At 39.7% G+C, this 19610-nt stretch overlaps 1 protein-coding gene and 2 long non-coding RNA genes across 3 annotated transcripts in view; 2 read left to right on the top strand and 1 right to left on the bottom strand.

The window, feature by feature from the left end:
* Positions 1-19610, bottom strand: part of LOC122646361 (diacylglycerol kinase 7-like) — a 140446-nt gene that overhangs the window by 75193 nt on the left and 45643 nt on the right. Inside the window, exons 6-7 of the mRNA XM_043839909.1 lie at positions 15856-15931; positions 10944-11026 (exon numbers count right to left, since the gene is read on the bottom strand). Coding sequence (XP_043695844.1) covers positions 10944-11026; positions 15856-15931 — 159 coding nt within the window. The remainder of the gene's footprint in view (positions 1-10943; positions 11027-15855; positions 15932-19610) is intronic.
* Positions 96-17754, top strand: LOC122646365. The gene is made up of 3 exons (XR_006330604.1): positions 96-439; positions 10455-10460; positions 17743-17754. It is a non-coding gene; the product is annotated as an uncharacterized LOC122646365 (long non-coding RNA).
* On the top strand, positions 594-1029 carry LOC122646363. Its single transcript, XR_006330603.1, has 3 exons — positions 594-643; positions 758-876; positions 1002-1029. It is a non-coding gene; the product is annotated as an uncharacterized LOC122646363 (long non-coding RNA).

The raw sequence follows: 19610 nt of genomic DNA, 5'->3' as shown, positions 1-19610 counted from the left end.
GGAGCAGACTTAGTGAGGGCTGGAGCAACCAGATTTGCATCTTCATTTTTAACACTTCAGAGCTTATTGAAACCTAAGGATAATTTGAGGAAATTATTTCTTTCTGATCACTGGGACACTTCTAAGTTGTCACATACAGAGGCAGGGAAGCAAATTGTTGAAATAATTCTTTCCACACCTTTCTGGAATGGTGTGCAAGATTGCTTGAGAGCATCATTGCCTCTTATTCAAGTATTGAGGACAGTAGATGGAGATAAGAGGCCTGCATTGCCTGAAGTATATATTGCAATAGAAGAGGCAAAGAACATAAAATCAAATTTTAAGGGCATAGAAAGAAAATGGAAGAAGATCATAAAAATTATTGATAGGCGTTGGACAAGTCAGATGGAGCGACCAATATATTTGGCTGCATTTCTCCTCAATCCAAGCAAGTACTTTAGTGCAATTAAGAAGGAATCAGATGAATCTGTAGTCAACTCCTTGATGCATAAAGCAAATGATGCCTTTAATGATATTCTTACAGGGATGGTGCCTGATACAACCTTGCAAGACAAGATCAGTGCACAATCTGCTGCTTATACTAGAAGTAATGGAAGTTTTGCAAAGGAGATGGCAATTAGACAAAGGGACAAGTTGAATCCTAGTAAGTAATTTTCTTTTTAATTTATATTGTTTAGTTGTTTCACTTGTTTGTACTTTGTATTTTGTATGTTGATTTTAATTTAATCTATATTTTTTCTTATACATATATTTATAGTCGTTTGGTGGGAAAAACATGGAAGCTCTACACCTGAGCTTACAAAGCTTGCAAGGCGCTTACTTGGCCTTTGTTGCTCATCCTCTGGTTGTGAGCGCAATTGGAGCATATTTGAGTTTGTGAGTAACTGAGTACTTTAGTACTAAGTTAATTTTAATTTTAATTTTTTGTTTTTTGTGTAGTTTTATGAAAGAATGATTTAAGGAATAAAAGTGATATTTGTATATTGTTAATTGTTCTTCAGATTCACACCAAGAAGAGGAATAGGTTAGAGCATCAACGTTTAAATGATCTTATCTACATCCAGTATAATCGCCGTCTTCAAGTAAGGTTCCAAGAGAAAAGGGAACAATCCAGAAATTCTAATCCACTGGTGCTTGATGATCTAGATTGGAGTAGTGAGTGGATGACTGGCGTATCAGATGATGAATTAGTTCATCCTGGGGATGATCTCACTTAGAGAACTGTATCAACAGTTTCTGGAGCATCTTCATCGTTTCATGGCACCAATAGAGCAAGGAGGTCTGGACCATCAACCAGTGGAGTGGCTCCAGCATTAGCCTCTTATTCACGGCGCAGTAGGGTCCGTGAGGAGTCTTTAGATAACGAACTGGAGTTCGGGTTGGAGTTGGAGCAAGAGGATGTGCGTGATGATGAAGATGTTGAGGATGATTTTGGTATACAAAGTAATGTTGTGGGCAATGAACAGGAGGAAGAAGATGATTTGAATATACTTAATTGGGAGTAAAATTTGAAGTAGTGAAGTACTTGTTAAACAATTTGTATTGGAATTTGGATGGTTTTTTTTAGACTTTTCTTCAATTTAAGTATTTGAATGTTTAAGCTTTAATGATTACTTAATTTTGGCATTTTACTATTTTAGGTTATTTTATGTTTTCTTTTATTGAGTATTGATTGACAGGGTCACATGAGTAGAAATATAGTGGATGACCTTAGGGCCTACTGCCTAAGCACTCATTTTGGCATCATAGAGGTAAGTATAATAATTTACCAACCCTTTATGCTTTATATTTAATAATTTATAATGTTGTTTCATACTTTCATATTTATATGTTATATTGCTATTATACCTATGATAATATGATGAACTTAGTTTGTTAATTTGTTTTTTTGGATGAATATCTTGCATTGGTTTGACTCTTTAATATTTATTTGGCAAAAAAGTAGAATTATATAATTTTTAATATGCTATTTGTGCCGAATAAAATGGTTATATAAAAAAAATAACACTATAACGCCTTGTTCGCCAAGGCGACGCCTTACGGCCGCCCTATCGCCAAGGCGCTTAGGAAGACCCTCAAACGCCGTAGTCGCCTTACCGCCTTGATAACTATGGTCACAATAAAGTCTCATTGGCCCTTCAGCCTCAAAACTCAAGTCTTGAAGAAGTTTTTTTAGCCAAATAAGCTCACACACTCCATGAGCCATGGCCCTAAACTCAACCTCTGCACTGGATCTAGCTACAACTGGTTGTTTCTTGCTCGTCCAGGTAACTAGATTACCACCCACAAAGGTACAGTACCCAGAAGTAGATCTCCTGTCAGATATTGAACCAGCCCAATCGACATCTATGTAGCCTTCCATCTGCAAATGGTCATGCCCGGCAAATAGAAGGCCTTTTCCTGGACCGGATTTCAAGTATCTAATGATGTGATACACCGTATCTAGATGTCCACTCCTGGGAACATGCATAAACTGACTCACCACTCCAACTGCATAAGAGATGTCTGGTCGAGTCAAAGAAAGATAGATTAGTTAGGAAGATTAGTTTCCCAACTAATCTTTAGTACTTGCTTGCATCTATAAGAGCAGAACCACATTCATCACCATGCTTATGATTCAGATCAATGGGGGGAAGTTGCTGGTTTGCACCCTATCATGCCTGTCTCTTTTAAAAAATCCAAGACAAATTTCCTTTGGCAGATGTTGATTCCTTTCCTTGATCTAGATACTTCAATACCCAAGAAGTATTTCAAGAGTCCAAAGTCTCTGATCTCAAACTGTTTAGCCAGATAAGACTTCAAGCTGTTTATCTCCGTGATCTAGATACTTCAATACCCAAGAAGTATTTCAAGAGTCCAAAGTCTCTGATCTCAAACTGTTTAGCCAGATAAGACTTCAAGCTGTTTATCTCCGCAACATCATTCCCAGTTACCACAATGTCATCAACATAGACAATGAGAGCTGTAACTGTGCCATTACCTCTCTTGAAAAACAAGGTGTGGTCAGCTTGACTCTGATAATACCCATTCTTTAGGATGGCTTATCTAAATCTCTCAAACTAGGCCTTAGGAGACTGCTTGAGGCCATAGAGAGCTTTCTTCAAGAGACATACTTTCCCTTCAGCTGAGGCACACTTAAAACCAGGTGGAGGCTGCATGTACACTTCTTCTGCTAAATATCCATGAAGAAATGCATTCTTCACATCTAATTGGTACATTGGCCAATCTTTATTGGCAGCCACTGAAAGAAGAACCCTAATTGAGTTATGCTTGGCTACAGGAGCAAAAGTCTCCTGGTAGTCAATGCCATACACCTGACTATACCTTTTGCAACCAGCCTAGCTTTGTATCTTTCTACTATACCATCGGATCTATACTTGATTGTATAAACCCATTTGCATCCAACTGGAGTTCTCCCCCTGGGAAGATCAACTAGTGTCCAAGTATTGTTCTTCTCCAGAGCCACCATTTCCTCAGACATTGCTTACATCCATTTTGGATCAGATAAGGCCTCTGTAACATTTGTGGGAATGGAAGAAGACTCAAGGGCAGTGGAAAAAACAATACCTGTAAGAGAGATAAAGTCAAAGGAAACAAACTAGGCTATAGGGTTAATACAGGCTCTCTTCCCCTTTCTCATAGCAATGGGAAGATCTAATTCAAAAGGAGAAGAATTACCTAACTGAGGAGGATGAGATTGAGGATGTGGATCCAAAGAGGGGTTTTGGTAGGGTTACTTATACCATGGTTGCTTTCCTTTTCCCTTCAACAAGCATTCACCTCTTGTGAATACACCATCTTCTTTGAATCTTATTCCCTTGTATTCTTTTTTACTGCTAGCATCACCACCACTACTAGCATCAATATCAACAACACCATCAGCATCATCACCAACATCCACTTCTTTGTACTTTCCAATATCAAATAGGAATGCGGAAGTGGGGGTAGGTAAGGGAGATAGAAAATGAATGACATCAGCATCCTGTTCAATGCTAGTACTCTCCCCTTGAATAGGATGGTGAGAGGAAGAAAAATAGGGAATAGACTCAAAGAAGGTGACATCTTTGGAGAGAAGTCATTTTCGGGAAGGAGGATGGTAGTACTTATACCCTTTGGTTGAATCAGAGTAGCCCAAGAAGATACACTTGAGAGTTGTGGGATCAAGCTTGGTGCGGGCTGATTTGCTGACATGAACATAACAAACACAACCAAAGACTTTTGGAGTCAAGGAGAAAATTGAGGATTGAGGAGAAAGAAGAGCCAGGGGGGATTTGGAGCGAAGAAGTGGGGTTGGCATCCGGTTAATAAGAAAGGCAGCGGTAAGAAGGGCATTAGACCAGAAAGTCTTAGGCACATGCATGCCAAAGAGAAGACCCCTGGTGATTTCCAGCAAACGCGGTTTTTTCGCTCAACCACCCCATTTTGCTGGGGGATGTCAACACAAGCCAGTTGATGGATGATGCCATTATCAGTAAAGAACTGTTGGAACCCCCCCCCCCCCGATACATGTACTCACCCCCCTTATCAAACCTAACACTTTGGATTCGAGTACCAAACTAAGTATGGATAAGTTGATAGAAATCCTTAAAAGCATCACGAACATCACTCTTTTGTTTCAACAAAACATTCCAAGTAGACCTAGAATAGTCATCTACAAATGAAACAAAATAACAAAATCCAGATAAAGAAGTAGTAGGAGAAGGTCCCCAAACATCAGTATGAACAAGAGAAAAAGGTGCAGTAGAACCAGTAGCTGACCCTCCAAGGTGACACATCATCCGGCGGAGGGTGGCAATATCATCCTGTGAAAGGGAATCAGGAGCAGGTTGGGGTCCAGATGTCTCAGACTCGGATGTCACTGAGTAAGCCCTAGCTCCCCCTTGCTTGCCTCCACGGGCACTAGAGGAACCACCATGCATACTAGGGGGCTACCCATGAAGATCCCAACACCTGTCCTTGGTGTGTCCAAGCTTGCCACAGTGATCACATTTGAACCTCTCACGGTGATCTCCACGAGTTGGCCTTCTTCACCGACTTTTTCAGTCTCTGTGGGAGCTAGAAACAAGAGCAGAACTCTCTGTTGATGGTGTAATATCTATAGCTGTTCTCCTGGTTTCCTTCTCGCTAGCCTACAGCCCCACTTCTCTCTCGTTTTTTTTTTTCCCTGTTTTGCCTTTTTTCCGCCTCTCTTCTTTTTCTGCCACCACCTACAGCCGAAGGGTTCTCTTTCCCTGCCTCTCTTTTTCTGCCTCCCTTGGTGGTGAGTGTATCCCACCAAGGGCTTTTTTTCCCATCCACTATGTGCTAAATCTCCCGCTTATTTTGGAAATTTTTTTATGTGCTGCTTCTCTGCGTGAAGCCTTGTGATTTTTTATGCCTTTCTCTGCGGACATGTCTGACGATGAAAATTTTGCCATTTCTTCTAGACAAGGAGGGTCCTTTGTGCACCATGAGAAGGATTTCCCTACCTTTCAGATCCATTCTGTTAAACTCGATGGCAATAATTACCTCATGTGGTCGAGGTCTGCTTCGCTTGTTGTTGGTTCCCGTGGATTGAAAGGCCATCTGACGGGTACCTCTGTTCGTCCAACTACTGCAGGGAAGGCCCAAGATAAATGGGATCTCGATGACCCTAGATTTTTGTGGGAAGTTTACTGCCATCTGTCAAGCTGACACTATAGCCTATCGCTAATGGGAAGAAAAGCTTCAGGTGTACGATTTTTTGGCAAGGCTGAATATGGAGTATGATCCCATCCGTGCTCATGTCTTGAATAAGGATCCCTTTCCTACCCTTGCACAGGCCTATGCAATTGTGGCCTCTGAAGAAAGCCGGCGTGATGCTATGGTGCACCCTCCACCTGTGGAGCGTGTCGCCCTATATACTGCTCCCTCTAAAGGAACTATGACTTCTTCTGCTTCTGCTGGCTCATCTGGGGTCCAGAATCGTGGTCCTGCTGCCCCTATTGGTCACCCTCCTGTGACATGTGACTACTGTGGGAAGGAACGCCACACCAAGGATCCTTATTGGAAACTCCGTGGTCGTCCACCTGAGCCTCGTGGGCATGGTCTGCCAAGAACTAGAGGCAATGCTGCCCACCAGTCGATCTCTAAGGATACTTCCTCTAGTATACCCCTCTCTACCGATGAGATGAGTCACCTGCGGAGTTTAATTTCAAGACTGGAATCTACTACTTCAGCACCTTCGGCCCATTCCAATGTTGCCTCTACCACTACTGCACCTTAATCTGACAATCCTTCCACAGGTATTTCATTTTGTGGTCATAGCTCCTCTGTCAAATCTTTTTCTTGGATCATTGACTCTGGAGCTATTGATCACATGACGAGCTCTCCTAAAAATTTTTCCCAGTATTTTCCATTAGCTGCTAACCATAAAGTCCAGGTTGTTAATGGCTCTTTTTCCCTTATACATGGAAAGGGTGTTGTTCATTGTTCCCCATCCCTTACATTATCTTCTGTCCTTCATGTTCCCAATTTTTCAACTAACCTGTTATCCATTAGTAGTATTACATGTGAGCTCAATTGTAAGGTGATTTTCTTTCCTTCTCACTGTGTATTTCAGGACTTGGAAACGGGCAGTACGATTGCATGTGGTAAGATGGAAGATGGCCTGTACCTGTTAGAGCAGCATCCTACTACGTTATCTACCGTGGCTTCTCTCCCAGGATCTGCTTTGAAAGCCCTTGTTTGGGACACCCACCCTTGAGAACTCTTTCTAGTTTATTTCCTAGTTTTACTAAGTTATGTAATTTAAATAATTTTCATTGTGATGCTTGCATTCTTGCAAAGCAAACTCAAAATACCTATTCTGTGTCGGATAATCGTAGTATCGTTCCTTTTAGTTTAATTCATTCTGATATGTGGGGCCCTACCCGTGTGGTGTCTTCTTCTGGTTATAGATGGTTTGTGACTTTTATTGGTTGTTTTAGTCGTACAACTTGGGTTTATTTAATGCAACAGAAGAGTTATGGATTTTCTATATTTCAGCATTTTCCCCATATCGTTTCTACTCAGTTTGATGGTAAAATCAGAAATCTTCGGTCTGATAATGGTACTGAGTACTCGGTTGGGACATTTCAGTCCTATTTTTCTGCCCATGGGATCATCCATCAAACATCCCGTGTTCATACTCCACCTCAAAATAGACTCGCAGAGAGAAAAAACCGTCATCTTCTTGAGCTTGCTAGGTCCATCATGTTTGCTATGAATGTTCATGTTCGTTTTTGGGGCGATGTTGTAACCACTACTACTTTTCTCATTAATAGGATGCCTTCACGTGTCCTAAATAATAAGAGTCACATCGAAACTCTTCTTGGTACTATCACCTTCCCTGTCCCTCCTCGTGTCTATGGCTATGTTACTTTTGTTCGTAAGCACCATGTCCATGGGAAATTAGTTCCTCGAGGTCTTACATGTATTTTTTTGGGCTACCCTACTACCCAAAAAGGATATAAATGCTATCATCCTTCTTCTCGGAAAATTTTTGTTTCCATGGATGTTGTTTTTCAGGAAGATGTTCCTTTCTACCCAGTCCCTCTTCAGGGGGAGTCTGTTCACCAGGAAGAGGTCCTTCAAATTCCTATAGCTCCACCATGGGAAGAAGATATTCTTGAGGATGGGGTTACTAATCAGGAACAGCTGCAAAGCTCAAGTGAGGTTTCTATTCAAGGGGAGACTCCTGTGTCTCCTGTGCCTAATAAAACTACCATTCAGCTAGGCTGCTAGGGAAGGAGAAAATGGTTAAGGGAGATGAGTCACTTCAGATATACGCCAGGAAGAGAAAGCTCAACCAAAACAGGCATATTACCATCTTTCTTGTAAGATTGACTAAAACGGTTCCAAGTTCTACTAACTCTGAACCCCTGGTAAGCTTCCATCTATTCCTCGTTATGATCCTACTCTAGATCTTCCTATTGCTGTTAGGAAAGGTAAATGCAGTTGCACTCATCACCTGATTTCTAATGTGGTTTCTTATGACTCATTGTCTCCTAGTTTCCAGACCTTTCTTGCTTCCCTATCCTCTGTTTCTCTTGCTAACTCCTGGCAGGAAGCAGTGGCACATTCGGATTGGAAAGAAGCTATCGAGGAAGAGATGAGAACCCTTGGCAAAAATAACACGTGGGATTTGGACCAGAGTCCACTGGGAAAGAAAGTTGTAGGGGGTAAATGGGTTTGCTGTCAAACACAAGGTTGATGGAAGTATTGAGAGATATAAAGCCAGGCTGGTTCCTAGAGGCTTTACCCAGATGTAGGGGATTGATTATCAGGAGACGTTTGCTCCAGTAGCTAAGATGAATACAGTGAAAGTTCTCCTGTCTTATGCTGGAAATCAGGGATGGAACTTATTCCAACTTAATGTGAAAAATGTGTTTTTACATGGTGAATTGGCTGAAGAAGTCTACATGGATAGTCCACTAGGTTTTTATTGTCAGAAGACTCAAGGAAGGTGTGTAAGCTCAATCGAGCTCTTTATGAGTTGAAACAATCTCCTAGGGCGTGGTTAGGTAGGTTCTACAAAGCAATGGTCTCCATTGGGTTCAAGCAAAGCAATACAGATCACACACTCTTTATTAAAAGGACTACCACATATGTGACTATGTTGATAGAGTATGTTGATGACATTGTCATCACAGGGAGCAGCCAGGAGGAGATTGATGCTTTGAAGAAATTTCTGGGTATTGAGTTTCAGATCAAAGATCTGGGTAAGCTTAGGTATTTTTTGGGTATTGAGGTTGCCTACTCTACCAAAGGAATCTCTTTATCCCAAAGAAAGTACACCATGGACTTATTATCTGAGAAAGGTATGTAGGGATGTAAGCCAGCTGACACTCCTGTAGAGCCTAATTGTCACCTTCGGTCCAAAGAAGGGGAACCTGTTGATAGAGAGCAGTATCAGAGACTAGTAGGACATCTGATTTACTTGTCACACACTCGTCCTGATATTGCCTTTGCAGTAAGTCTGGTAAGCTAGTATATGCATGACCCCTACTCTACACATATGGATGTTGTCCACAGAATTTTGAGATATTTGAAAGCTTCTCCTGGAAAAGGAATTTCGGTTTCTCCTTATGGACACATGAAGGTTGAAACATATACAGATGCAGATTGGGCTTGGGTCTCCTGATGACAGGCGTTTTACTTCTGGCTACTGTACTTATGTTGGAGGAAATCTTGTTACCTGGAGGAGCAAGAAGCAACCAGTTGTTGCTCGTTCCAGTGCAAAGGCTGAGTTTCGGACTATGGCCCAAGGTATTTGTGAGGCTCTTTGGCTCCAAGGGTTGTTGCAAGACCTTGGAATTGAGGTTGATTTACCTATGCGATTGTACTCTGACAGTAAGTCCGCAATCAGAATTGCTCACAATCCTGTTCATCATGATCGAACAAAGCACGTGGAGATAGACCGTCATTTCATTAAGCAGAAACTTGACAGTGGTCAGATGTGCATTACTATCGTTCCCTCTGATGATCAGCTTGCGGATATTCTTACCAAAGGGCGAAGTTCTAAGTTGTTTAGTTCTATTGTTAGCAAGTTGGGCATGATTTACATCTATGCACCAACTTGAGGGGGAGTGTTGTAATATGGGTACAAGGGTATAATTGTCAATAGGGGTATTTCGGTCTTGTACTGATTCTAGAATTTTCTATTCTTCATTATAAATAAAGCTGGCCTGTGTCTCATTGACACAAGTCATTCTCCCATTTTCTAAGATTTCATCAAATGCCTTGGTGTTGCCTAGGTGATGCCCTAACAACTTTATAGTTAGTGTCCACCTTCAAATATATTCTTTGTATGGACCAATTCCGTAAATAACTTTCTTCCCCCGTGCAAATTAATATCGAGTTGACGAAGAGTAATTTGAGTGAGAATGTCACCACTCACCACTCAGCAGGCTGATCACTAGTTTCCACATATGGAGTACATATCAACAATAAATATGATTCCTTATCAAATACAGTTAACTTGCATATGCTTAGCATTGATGATAGCATTTTACTCTTAATAGAGATCGACGGGCATATGAACAACGAAACTTTATCAGAAACATATGTGACCATCATAGCTCAAATACTTTATAGACCATAATTTGAAACTTTGCTTCAGCACTAAATAGGCTACCAAAAAAAGTTCCCTACTTTTCCAAGGCAAACCCCAAAAAGGAATGATAGAAGTGGATACCCAAGCAGATCTATCAAATTAAGTCCCAGTTTAAGTCTTACACAGATACTTTTACCTTAAAGTATCCATTCTGCCCAAACAGACTGTTACCAGGAAATGACTTGAAGTAGCTATAATGATTCAATTAATTTCTATAAGCCACTTCGACTAAGTTGTCCAGATTGTAAGTGCATAAACTGATAAATAAGTCACTTGATGTGACATATTAAGGTGTGAAAATTATAAAAAAAAAAAAAAAATTAGGGTGAGTGATGGAGAGAGCAAAGTTGTATATTAACACATGCCTCAACTTAATAAATCTTCCTTTTTGTTGCTGATCAGAAAGAGAGAGAGAGAGAGACAGATGACATATCCCACCATCTTTTCACCCAACTTGTTAATCTAGTCAGACAACAGTACCAGATGCTTGAAAAATGAAAACACATCATAATAACCTCCTCCACATGAGCAAGACATGCTTTCTGTGAGATGATGGCTGTCTTTGACTTTATATTGATGCCACATAAGAGAGTCCAATGACCACAAAGTTCGAGTTCAAAACAGAATTCTTTTTTATTTTTCTTTTTTTGGGAGATGCATTGGAGATGCATGTATATGCATAAGAAAAATGGCTTAGACCCAATCACATAATCTGAAGTTGTCTAGTGAATTCTCACCCTGATTTCAACATGGACAGGAACAATAGCCTTAACAATTTCTGGAGCAAGAACAGAGGCAAATTGAGAAACTACCAAAAAAACAAATGTACCTTATTTGCTATAGGACTAAGTGCAAGGTATGGTTTCTCATTACGTAAATGGTGGAATCCATAAGCAACTTGCGCATCCATTCCTGTATTATAGCAAATTTAAAAAAATTTATCAACACAAAAGGAGTGAAAGATATTTTATTGGTACTTGGTAGAACTAAAGAGGGGAAAAAAGAAAGCAGTATAACGGTGAAAAATGAACCAATCAAAATAAAAGATTAATATGCAAAAGTTTTATCATTTCCAAGGGAAAACAATTTTGAAACTATTGCATACAGGTTAAGGATTCAAAGAGAAAACTATGTTGGTTATTAATCCCAATCATTCGATGCCTACGTTGAAAGCCACAGAGGAATGGAAGAAAAGGAGAAGATAGCCTGATCTGTCAGGCAATTCAAGAGAACGTGCAGTCATCACACGAGCACGAGATATCGTGCCCCACCACAAGAGGAGTATCAACTCCATGAGCTGAAGGAGTGTCCTGAGCAGAAGAGACTCCAACAGAAACACCAGCAATAATATCATTTGAAAAATATGAGGATCCACAAGGGTGAGCTCCACTGAGCCCAGTAACGAAATTAGGAAAAACATACAAGCACATACAGATAGTCCATGACGAATGACCTAAATAAACATGCTCCTATCATGGATACTTGGTCACATGAGGTATAAGTACTACTGTAATAAAATGCTAGCCTCGGTCCCGGAAACACATAACCAGACGTCGGTCACCAGAGCGAAACCATTCTACTACGGTGGAGACCCGGCAGCTCAGGCATCATACATCTGACGCTAAAGGACCCCCAGTGACTAACCCTACTATTTGTTCCCACACCTGTAATGTTCTTCGGTAATGGGACAATGAATGCATTCCGGAATCATCCCTTCAGACCTACCACGGGTTATCCAACACCTCTCCCCTGTTGGTAAGGGACGTAGTACTGGGCTATGTCAATCCTAACCATATGCAGTCTAACATGATGGCATATGTATCAATAAGAGTAATAATAAGCTAACCATTAACATCATCATCATTCATACAGTTCCAAGTACAGTATTAAGTGCAATGCAATATGCAAATGCATCAAATGCAAAGAAGTAAAAGCTATCAAACTAGATGATCTGAGTTGTAGTGATGATGCATTATATGGCATACCTAACAAATAACAATTAAGTTCACAAACACACCAAATTAAGTTCAAATTTCCCTTACCTGAGATAACAGACTAGTCTAACCCAGCAAAATTCCAATACTCGAGATAAACCACACAAAGAATAGGATTACACAGCCCTAATTAACACAAAACATCACAAATTAGAAATAGGAAGACTCCTAGGTCAAAACCCAAGCATTAGGTTTCAAAAGAGGGTTAAAATCTAGAACCGGATTCAAAGCCAAAACCCTACGGTCGACCGGTTGCAAGCCTGCAACTCCATCCGGTCCAAAAGTCAAAGTTCGGGCTTTTGTCTGTACTTCTTGGATCTTGACATGCAAGCTCCCAATTTTAGGTTTTGGACCTAAACTAAGGTGGGTCAATTGAATTTGATAGTTTATTACAAAATCCATAAAGTAATTTGGGGGTTTTAGTTAATTAACCCTAATTTACCATCCTAGGGTTAATAGATTGTATAATTCAGTTGTGAATTGAAAAATAACATGTAATATACAGGTTACATCACAGCCAGAACCATAAATTGGTCCAATTCAGGGATAAAACAGAGGATTTGGTTAATTAAACCTATCAATTCTATGGTTTAATGGTTGAACTGGGTTTAAGACCCAATTAGGTAATAGAGAATTAAGAAGATGAGGAAGAATACGGCAGGGATTCATGGCCTACCTGATACAGCGGTAGGAATTGATAGATGGCAGCCTTGCTTTTATGCTCCAAGGTCTTTAATGGAGATCCAAGCTTCCAACTCAAACCCAAGATCAAATCTCCAAGGTATGCCTCTCTTTTCCCTTCTTCTTCTCTTTTCTCCTAGGTTCTAGGCTGGATCGATCCTCTTAGTTATATAATGAATAAATGAATACTAACTAATGATGTTTATATAATAGAACTTCTACTTAGTCATGTTTGCCTAATTAATTAAAAACAGATTTTTAAAATAGTTTTTTATAAGTATTTCTAATTAGAATTAACTAGTTAATTAGTTATATTAACTATAAGATGACGTCATATGACACCAGGGGGAATCCAACTGGGGTAAACTACAGGGAACTGGATTCCCCACTGGGGACGTGGGTCCCACAGATGCAAATTACCATACTACCCCTATATATACTAATTGATCAATATTATATAAATATACACAAGGACAGATTACAACTTACAATTGGATTAGGAAATGGAAAGATTCTGCATGCGCTCGAGCCAGCAAATCTAACACAGATAGCTCTGGTGCAAGGTACCAGTAGGATACTCAGACTCCAGAATAGCAAGCTGTGAAAACTCCCTGGAATCCTCCATAGGTGAGTCGAGGAGTTGATCTGCATCCTCTATTGATGCAGCCCACAGTATCAAGGCAACCATAGATACAGAACTGAAACCTGAAATCACACAAGTTCCAAAGTTCAAATTTACATTGGATTTCACAGTATACTGTCACTCAAGGGTGCAAACCCAAAACACCACTTTGAGTTCATTTTTTTTGCAATATGAAGGTTTAAATGCGTTTATTTAGCTTAAATAAGGATGTACATGAAGTATTAGGCCTTTATATGGCCAAAAACCCCCCACCGAGATGGAGTGCCAAAATATGGCAGAAAAATACCATATTTCGACGATATTTCGGTATATTTTGGATATTTCGGCCATCTCGACCAGCCCGAGATACCGAGATATCGCGAGATTTTAAACTATGGTTGGGATAAGGCTGAGTTTATTGTTGTTGTTGTTGTTTGTTTTTACTTTTTGGAGACCTATGACCAATTCGCTTCCTACTCAGGAGTTTCTTGTTCAGAGAAATTTGTCAATCCTTAACTGTTTCCTTCGTTAGAATTCCTTGGAAAGTGTAGACCACATTTTCTTCTCCTGCCCTTTCCCCAATTCAGTCCGAGAAGGTATTCTTAGAAAATCTTGACCTCAACCAAGATCTATCTTTCCTTTCAGCAGCGAATGGCGATGGATATTGAAAAACTTTAGTGGTAAATCATCTTGTGACACCATTGGTAAGTTGGCTTTTAATGGTATGATTCATCATGTTTGATGTGAAAGAAATAACCCATTTGTTTTGTATGCCCAGACATTGTTTGAAATAGGCATCCTGCTTCTTGCCTCTTCTTGGGATCTTCCTCTTATCACCTCCCCCCCCCCCCCCCGGCTTTTGATGTATCATCATGATTTTGATTATTATTTGCTCTCCCTTGGCTTTTGACGTATCATCCATTAGTTTTTTGTTTTCTCCCCTACCCTGGACTTTAGATGTATCCTCCTTTTTGTTAGTTGTTTCTCCCCGTCTTTTACCGTATCATCTTTTTATGTTTGCTTTGTCTCTCTGGTTTGGCATCTGTCCCTTGTCTAGCCTATCAGGCTATTGCAATCTTTCTTGTTTTCTTTCATTAATATAAATTTTCCATTCAGAACACCCCCCTCAAAAAAAACAAAAAGATGGGAGGCATACTTTTGTAGAGGGTCCGAACGTGGACTTTTAGCAAGTGTACAGCACCTACAGTGTACAGTTTGGCTGTTTTGATGATATTAATACAAATACTCTTTCTTCTTTCAAAACAGGGAGAAATGGAAGATTTCCATTCTCTCATCTCCTCCTCTCCCCCCCCCCCCCATTCCCCCATTTGTTCAATTATTTCCTTTCCCTTTTCTTTTTTCTTTTCCTTCACCTTCAATAATATCCTCCTACACTTCTCTGCCCTTTTTCCCTTCATCTACACTCATCTCAGATTGATTTGAAATTTTCTCTGATAGAAAACTGCATTAATTGTCAGTACAAGAGAGGATTATAGGATTCAATGTGGGGAGTGGGCAACCCACCTAGGACCAAGGAGCAAGATTTCAATTTTGACTGAATTTTAATCCTGGTCGAAACCAAAATATACCAGCGAAAAATGGCACCAAAATGACTGAAATGGCCAAAATGGCACTGAAATATGGTCCATTTCGATGAAAAAACCAAGTAATTGAAGACCCCTCATTTCACATGCCATTTCATTTCGACAACTGTCGAAACCAAAATATTTCATAGAAATTTCAAAATCTGTCTAGGACCAAGCCCAACCAGCTGCACATTGTGCGAGTGCAAGTGAGGAGGCATTCATGAAACTCCACAAGCACCAGAAGCCTCCCATCACAAGTTTAAAAGTAGTCCCTCCAACTAAAAGGGCATATGAGATAACCACCAGGGAAAAGCAATGGCAAACTTAAAATTACTCCTGAATAAATTCAATTAAGGTTCAAACACAAACAGGTTTCCACCTCGAATCGAATGTATAAAAGTCAGAAACTTCATTCTATAGACATTTTCAAAGATCAAATCTATGAAGTTAATATCTAACCTCAGTAACCAAAACTCCGAAACCATCCTTGGAGCCTATGCTCTAGAGTATGGTGCGAGGTTCAGAACAGAACCCTCTGATTCTCTTAACCATGCAAAAAATCGTTGCAACCCACAAAAAGACACATTCTCTTTTACACATACACCTATGCATTTCAGCCTGTCACATGACATTTAAAGACAATAAAAATTATGTAAATACTTAATTCCCCTTTTCCATACTCCCACTCTATTCCATTATTGTGTCTCCATGGATAAGCACCTCAAAATGTAATATAATTACTTACATGATACTTATTCCTCCAATAAGGCATATATGGAAGTACTTGTTACTCACAACAATTGTAAAGCCCTCAATATTGAAATTCATACAGCTGTTATTAAATATAAAAAGACATACCTATGCTAAAATAGTTATAAAACACGCCTCCAAAGCAAGTAGATTTTTCAGGCAACTCCCCTTCAACAACTAAATCCTGCCACAAACTCAATGCAGTCACCAACAATTAAATAATATTCAGTGAATAATCTCGTACAGTATCTGCTAAAAATGAAAATACATGAAGAGAGCGAAAAAAAAATAAAAGCAAATACAGAAACTGGTGTTAAGAGAGAGAGAGAGAGGAAAATCTGCGAATGATTCCAACTTTTAGGTGCTCATACACCTCATCTGAATTCAGAAAACTTTTAACAGATTTGTCACATAAGAAGATAATTTACTTCTGATTGCATATATCATATTCATGCTTTATTTAAGGGAGTACAAAAATTTAGCATTGTCAGAAATAAAATAATCACATTTTTATGCACTCACTGATGGCTATTTGTCTATTTGGTAAACCAACCAATTTGTTATTCCATGTTAAGGAGAATGAGTGCAAGACCAGTGAGGGTAAAATTAGAAATTAATGCATAGGGAAATTAGAAGAGGCACAGAAAGGTAAGGAGAAAGTTGATTGAGATGGTTCAGTAAAGTAAAACATAGTTGTCAAGGCGTCAACATCCAGGCCGCTTGATTGCCTAGGCAAGTGCCTTGGTCGACTTGTTGGTGTCGCCTTGCGTCCAGGCTCCCTCCAACGCCTTGGGTCGCCAAGACACCGTGACAACTACGATGTTTAATGAAAACAAAATAATGCATCAACAAGGAGTCGATGCAAGTTCAAGCCTTGAAGGTTTTAAAAGAACAAAAAGGAGGCCCAAAATGAAAATTACAGATTTGATCCCGGGTTCCAGTTCTACTTTTCTTATTCCTGCTAAGACTTTTCTTTTCAAGTCCTAGTAAGAGTAGGATTACTCTTTCCTAGTCCTAATCAAGGTTCAAAATCTCGTGAAATTTCGGCACTATTTCGCCAAATTTTGTATATTTCGAGTTGTCCGAGATACGATACCAATCCGAAATGGAAAAATACCATATTTCGACGATATCTCGTGAGATATCGACAAAATATCATGGACTCACGATATATCGCGAGATATTGAAAAAGTCACTAAAAGTGTCACGTGCAATATTTCGAATATTTCGGAAATTTCGGTCATCTCGTTTCGGAAATCTCGGTAATTTCGGTAATCTCGTTTCGAAAATTTCGGAAATCTCGGTATTTTTGGCATTTTACACCCACAGAAAAATACCATATTTCGACGAAATTTCGGTATCTCGGAAATTTCGGTCATACCGAAACACCGAAACGAAACGAGATTTAGTACCATGGTCCTAATAGTATTAGACTTCTATTCCCAGTCTGAGTAGGAAACCTTCTCCTACAAGTCCTACCCCAATAAGACCACTTTTTCTGCTCAATTTTATTAACTTCTTAATGTAGTTCTAGATTGGTCGGAGACCAACTAGAAGCCAGTAACCAGGATCTACTATGAAATAGTAAACTCGGGTAGGCTAAAATTGGGAATATTGGCCAAATTAGGGTTAGGGTTTGGTTGAGTCTAGGGTTTGAAGGTAGGGTTATATTAGGTTAGTGATGGGAAGTCTATCAGTGACGGTTACGCTAAGTTCTATTAGGTTTAAGAGTGTAAATTGAGTTGGACAGCAAATTAGGTTTAGGTTTACGGGTTTCTGCAAAGAGAATCAAGGGAGGATCTAGGGTTTAGGTTGGGATTCTTGGCCTAGGGTTTGGATCGAGTGTTCCTGGGTGTGTGGGTGAGGTTCAGTCCAAGTATGGGCAGAAACTCACGGTGGGTTGGGTCTGTGCAGGATTTAGGGTTTATGGGATCTGATTCAAGTAGGTGGGAATTTGGGTTTTAATGGGAGGTTACAGCTAGGTTTTGGATCGAGTGGAGTTTGATGGTGGAGGAGTATATGGTCTGAATTTGGGGTTTCGTGGATGAGTGGACAGGTCAGGTTCGATGGTTGTTGTAGTAAAAGTAAAAATTAAAAGGGGGGATAGCTAGGGTTGAGATGTGAGAGGATTAGAAGAAGAGTAATGGGGATGGGGATCAGTTCTAACTTACTGTTGTTGCAGAAATTCTCTGGCAGCAGCTTGTTGGAAGTTGGAACTTGAAACTTGAATAAAATCAGATCTTGGACAGAATACTTGAATGGAACTGCAATAGAACAACCCGGGCTTCACACCGCAAGGTGTCGATTAGATCAAACACCAATCCCACCAACGAACCACCTGGGCTTCCCAAGGTACTAAAACTCAGGTCTCGGTACCAACTCAGCTCTTGGAAAAACCGAGACGAGTCGAGATCTCGACTAAGTTGGTGCATTTTTTTTTTCCAACTCGAAGCCTCAACTTTAGATCAACCCGAGATCTAGACCCGAGATCCGAGATCTCGCCGAGATCTTGCAGAGATATGTCGAGTTCTGTCGAGTTAGGTGAGGTATTTAAGTGGTAGGTGGGTTAAAAAATGGGTTGAAACCGAGATCTCGCCGAGATATTGCACTTTTGAGACTCGCAGGCAGTATCATCTTGGCTTTTCCAAAAACTGAGAAACTCGGCGAGATCTCGCGAGTTCTCGAACTATGGGGCTTACTACCACAAGGTATCAATCGGATCAAACACTGATCCCACCAGCCTTGATCAAATACAAGACGATTCTTCAAAGGAGAAGAGAAGTTGCAGCAACTTGCAAGAGCAAAATTTTAAAATCTGTGAGGTAATGAGCATAGTTGTCAAGGTGTCGCCTAGGTGCCGCCTAGGCGTCCAGGCGGTTGTCGCCTTATTGTAGGGTGCCTTGAACTGGTTTAATTGGTGTCACAATATTTTTATATTTGCTATTTCATTTACTTAAGATATTATTCATAAATAAGCAAATACCCTCCTATTTGAATCCAATAAAAATAGTTAAAAAATAAAATTCCAAAAGGATAAAAGTCAACTCCCCAATTGAAGAACAAAAACTGGATTTTTGGTGATAGCTGGAATTTTCAACTTTCTAATGCTGGGGTTTTTCTCAAATCTAAAAATTCAATAAATCTTAATATGGTAAAACAATGCTAAAAACCATAAGTGCGGTAAAATATTCATTTGTTTTGATAGCATTCGCGCAGTGCCGCGCACACCAAATAAGGTTTGACCGGAACATAACTCCCTCAATATAAATCAGATTTAATCAATCTTGGATTCGTTGGAAAGCTGATTTTGTATTCTACCTAATACAAAAAGTCTCATTAAAATCATTTGATCAATCAAATTTCTTAGAGAACAAGAACATTTCTCTAAATCGAGAGCAGGTTAATTACTTATTGATAAGATCATATTTTATAAGAACAGTATAAACCAAATGTGAGACTAGGTATACCTGAAAATGACCAATTCAAAGAACATATAAACCAAATGTATATTTTGATTGTTTCAAACTTCCAATAGCTTGCTTCTTCAGTTCTGTTATCTTCTATTTCTATGTTGATTTTTTATGGCTTGATGTGGCTTAATATTAATTTTTTAGGACTTTATGTGACTTAATGTTGATTTTTGATGACTTGATGTGACTTAATGTTGATTTTTGATGACTTGATGTGGCTTAATGTTGATTTTTGATGATATAAGGTACCTGTTGTAGCATAATAAATAATGTTAGAAACAAGGTTAAATAAAAAATAATACTTGGGTGCCTTGTCGCCTAAGTGCTTAGACACCCCTCCACCGCCTTGGGTCAACTTGCCACCTAGACAACTATGGTAATGAGCACCCCCAT

This window comes from Telopea speciosissima, chromosome 11, assembly GCF_018873765.1.
Source record: "Telopea speciosissima isolate NSW1024214 ecotype Mountain lineage chromosome 11, Tspe_v1, whole genome shotgun sequence".
Classification (NCBI taxonomy): Eukaryota; Viridiplantae; Streptophyta; class Magnoliopsida; order Proteales; family Proteaceae; genus Telopea; species Telopea speciosissima.
The sequence above is the reverse complement of the archived record's forward strand: the minus strand, read 5'-3'. Positions and strand labels throughout refer to the sequence as shown.